This window comes from Tupaia chinensis, unplaced genomic scaffold (assembly GCF_000334495.1).
Source record: "Tupaia chinensis unplaced genomic scaffold, TupChi_1.0 Scaffold143906_1, whole genome shotgun sequence".
Taxonomy (NCBI): domain Eukaryota; kingdom Metazoa; phylum Chordata; class Mammalia; order Scandentia; family Tupaiidae; genus Tupaia; species Tupaia belangeri.
The window spans coordinates 1,653,273-1,657,398 of NW_006203757.1; the positions used below are offsets into that span (position 1 = coordinate 1,653,273).

At 41.5% G+C, this 4,126-nt stretch overlaps 1 protein-coding gene across 1 annotated transcript in view; it reads right to left on the reverse strand.

Moving 5' to 3' along the window:
* DNAH12 (dynein axonemal heavy chain 12) overlaps window positions 1-4,126 on the reverse strand; it is a 209,317-nt gene that overhangs the window by 165,301 nt on the left and 39,890 nt on the right. The window contains exons 17-18 of the mRNA XM_014582892.1: window positions 2,568-2,811; window positions 627-812 (exon numbers count right to left, since the gene is read on the reverse strand). Of these exons, the coding sequence (XP_014438378.1) occupies window positions 627-812; window positions 2,568-2,811 (430 nt within the window). The remainder of the gene's footprint in view (window positions 1-626; window positions 813-2,567; window positions 2,812-4,126) is intronic.

Genomic DNA, 4,126 nt, shown 5'->3' on the forward strand with positions numbered 1-4,126 from the left:
AAAAAAACAAACAAAAACCTCACACCGGGTGCATGTGCGTGCGTGCCCAAGATCCCGAGAGAAGAATGGAGGAGAAGGGATTTCGGCCATCCCCCCTGGGGGGTGATTTCTCACTTTCTGTCTCTCTGTCTCTCTCTATCTGTCTGGCGAGCGCATGTGCCCTATAGCAAAAACCTCTAAAAAAAAAATTCACTTGCTCTGAAAATTACTGCTGTCAGTATTAAGATAGACAACAGAATAAAATATCTGAGGTACTTTCTCTGAAGTGACCTTTTGGAGGCAGCATGTAAGCTGAAGATGTGCTATCAGTATTACAGGAGCCTTTTCTCTAGAGCCATGCTTAGAGCTAGAACAAGCACAGCATCACATACCACACATACATCTATCCAATATTCTTAAAGGAAAAATTATGTATCAACACCAGCATATTATCCGACTATATCAGAATGTGACAAATTTAAAAAGATAAATAAGTGCATGCCTTGTGGGGGGAAAAAAGAGTAGTCTTCTATAACTTTCCCTCATCTACTCTCACTGCTATCTAGTGCTATACATACCTAACCAATGGAAACCATGATTATTTGATTAACAGACTCATTAAAGATTTCAGTTCATTTTACACTTACCTTGCTTGCACCTGCACTGATCACTTCGAATTGATCCAAATATGGTGTAAGGTTTAATTTTAAAACTTTTCTCAGTGTAGTTCCAGAGTCTGGAGTCAAGTCATAGCCTACAATGTCTGACATCTGTTTCCAGTGACGAGCTCTCATTCCTGGGTTGCACAGAATGGAGACGGTAGGAATATACTCCTAATAGTGAAAATGAAACAATAACAAATCATTCAACTTCTGTCTTAGTCCATCATGTGTCGCTAAACAGAAGTACCTGAGACTGATTTATACAAAATAGAGGTTTATTTGGCTTGTGATGCTGGTGACTGGGAAGTCCGAGGGCCTGGGGCCGTCATCTGGCCAGCCTTTGATACTACATCACCACTGGCCAACAGAAGCAGGAAGGTCAACAAGAGCATGCAGAGAGAGTACAACCCATAGGTGGCTATCTTGTAAGAACTCACTCTCATGGAACTAACCCCTTTCTACAAAAGCGAGAACTTGCTTTATCTTGGGAGATAGCATTAATCTTTCATGAGGGCAATACCTCCATGATCCAAACCCTGTCTGCTAGTGCTTCCAGTTTACTATACCTGTTCTTTAAGCTCTCACCACTCTCAGTGCCAAATACAGACCAAATTCTGATACATGAACCTTTGGGGCAGAAACCACTGTCCAAACCATAGTGACTTCCATCCACAAAGATCTTATGTATGAAGCCTGAGAGCCCAGATAGCACATATCTTCAAATTCTTGACTATATACGTACACTCTCAAAAATCTGTCCCAAATACACTTGCTGTTCACCAACCAACCAGCTTTTATACACACCATCCCTCACAGTGGTGTTTCACAATGAGGGGCTAAAGATATAAGAATGAGACACCAAGAGGTCAAACATGCAAAAAAGAGTCACTCAGAAGATGAGAGGAAAAAGTTCCTTCTCTTTACATTTACCAAGTCCTCCTAAAGCTGATCCCTCACTTGTTTCATAATATCCATGCCTAGCATAGAAGGTGAGAGTAAGTCAGAGCTTAAGCAAGAAGCTGAAGCACAAAGAGAGAGAACTTTAAAAAAAAAATTCTGTCAGAGGTGTACTTCCCAAAGAAAGACTGAGAGGGTAAGTGAGAAAGAACCCCTCTGGGGAACAGTCACATCACAATCCCCTTTCCTCCATTTCTCCCTCCTGTTGGAATTTTGGGCACACACAAACATGCACCCGGCAGCTGCCACAGGGTCAGGGACCAGAACCTTTCTGTCAGACATGTAGGATCCAGCCACCTTAACTACCATGCCACAGGCAGGCCCCAAGAGAACTTTTAAATCTTTTTATTTATTTTTTTTCTGGTTATTTCTTCTCATTACCTTCATCAGGTTGTACTCCTTTGATTAAATGTGACAGAGACTAAGCCATTGGCCAAAGTAGGGGACTGCTGGGGCAGGAAGAAGACAATATTAGTTTACAAGTTCAAAGCGAAACAAAGCAGAGAGTAATGCCTCAAGCCTCTGGACACTGGCACCCAGGAAAATGAGTAAAGGCAGGTATCCTGTTCTTTTCTCTTTTCTTTAAGTGTCAATACCATTTCCTCGAATCAGCTACTCCATGGCTACAGGGAGCTCACAATTTATATTCTTATAGCCTACTAGCAGAGAAAAAGAGGCTTTCTTTCCCAGATTCAGTTCAAAAATTTCAAGAACTCTGATTGGACCAGTTTGGGTTGTGTGCTCACCTCTGAACCAATCACTATGGCCAGAGAGATGGTGTATTAGGATTGGTGCATCTTGAGTCAGATGACCACTGAAGATGAGATCGGCTACCTCCTGACCAAACCCATTTTACGTATGACTGCAGTGTTGAATGTAATACCAGAGGATGAATTTTGTATTTTATGTAATAGGCAAAGAAGGTTGAGAAGGTATTTTAATATTAAATGTCATTAAATATGTTCATACCTTAAAAGCTCTTATCTGCTCCATTACTGTAGAGCACATAGCAATCGTAGGATTGTCTTTTGGTTCTTCTTCAGGTTTCTCTTCTATCAGAGATCTTTTTCTTGCTGCCTTTCTTCTTTCTTGTAATTCTTTCTTTTGCTTCATTTGGAAAAACTTCAGTGTCTTAAAAACTTCTCGAGAAAACTCATCTACATCAGCTTCCATGCTTTCCCCATTGAGGTCCAAAAACCCTCCATCCATCCATCTAAATTAAAAGAAAAAAAAAGAGTATTAAACTCACATTTTTAATTTGAAGGGACCTTAAGAGATACTTTAATACTGGCCCCCATTTTTGTAGAAAGAGAACCAAGGACAAGAACACTTGACGGTTTTTCTCACACAGATTGAGCTGATAGTCGAGAGAACTAAAATCATCACTTTGGAAGCCAGCAGAAGGTGTAGTGGTTATATTGCTGGACTCCCACATGGGCAGCTATGATTCGAGTCCCAGACCCAGTGGCTTGAAACTCACACTGTGCACATGCATGCCCAAGGTCCCAGGAAGAGAATAGAGGAGAAGGTATTGCAACATGGCCATCCCCCCGGAGGGGGGGCGGATTTCTCACTTTCCCTCTCACTGTCTCCGTCTTGCTCTCTCTCTGGCAAGTGCACACACTATAAGACAAAAACCTCTATTAAAAAAAAGAATCAGGGCCAGCAGGTGGCATGGTGGTTAAGGGTGCTGGACTCCCATGTGGCCGACTGAGGTTCAAGTCCCAGACCTGGCAGTTAGCTCTCTCACTTTTCATCTCTCTCTCTTATTCTGTCCCTCTCTGGTCAAATAAAATAAAATAAATAAATAAAGTTAAATAAAATATTTCTTTCAAGAAAAAAAATCATCATTTTGGTGGAGACCAACAGGTGGTGTGGTGATTGGGGCACTTGATTCCCACATGGCCAACTATGGTTCAAGTCCAGGACTTGGTGGCTTAAAAAATCATACCAGGTGCATGTGGCAGGTATGACCAAAATCCTGAAAGGAGAGTGGAGAAGGAATTACAGAATGGCCATCTTCCCTGGGGAGTGATTTCTCACTTTCCCTCTCTCTGCCCCTATCTTCTCTCTCTATCTGGTGAATACATGCACCCTATGTCAAAAAAAGAAAACTTTTAAAAAATAATCATTTGGCTATACTGCAAAAAATGTGTATCAGATTATAAATAGGTGACTAATAATATTAAAATAAAATGCATGTTTGACATCACACTTCCAATTTTTGGTGAAAACATTAGTAAAATTAATTGCATGAAAAATTAATCAACTGGGATCAGCAGTTAGCGTAATGGCTATGTCGCTGGACTCCCATATGGTCAACTGTGGTTCAAGTCCCAGACCCGGTGGCTTAAACTCACACTAGTGCATGTGCATGCATGCCCAAGATCCCAAGAGGAGAGTGGAGGAGAAAGGATTGCGACATGGCCATCCCCTCTGGGGGGTGATTTCTTGCTTTCTGTCTCTGTCTTTCTGGCGAGTGCACGTGACCTATAGCAAAAAAACTCTCAAAAAAATTAATCAGCTGT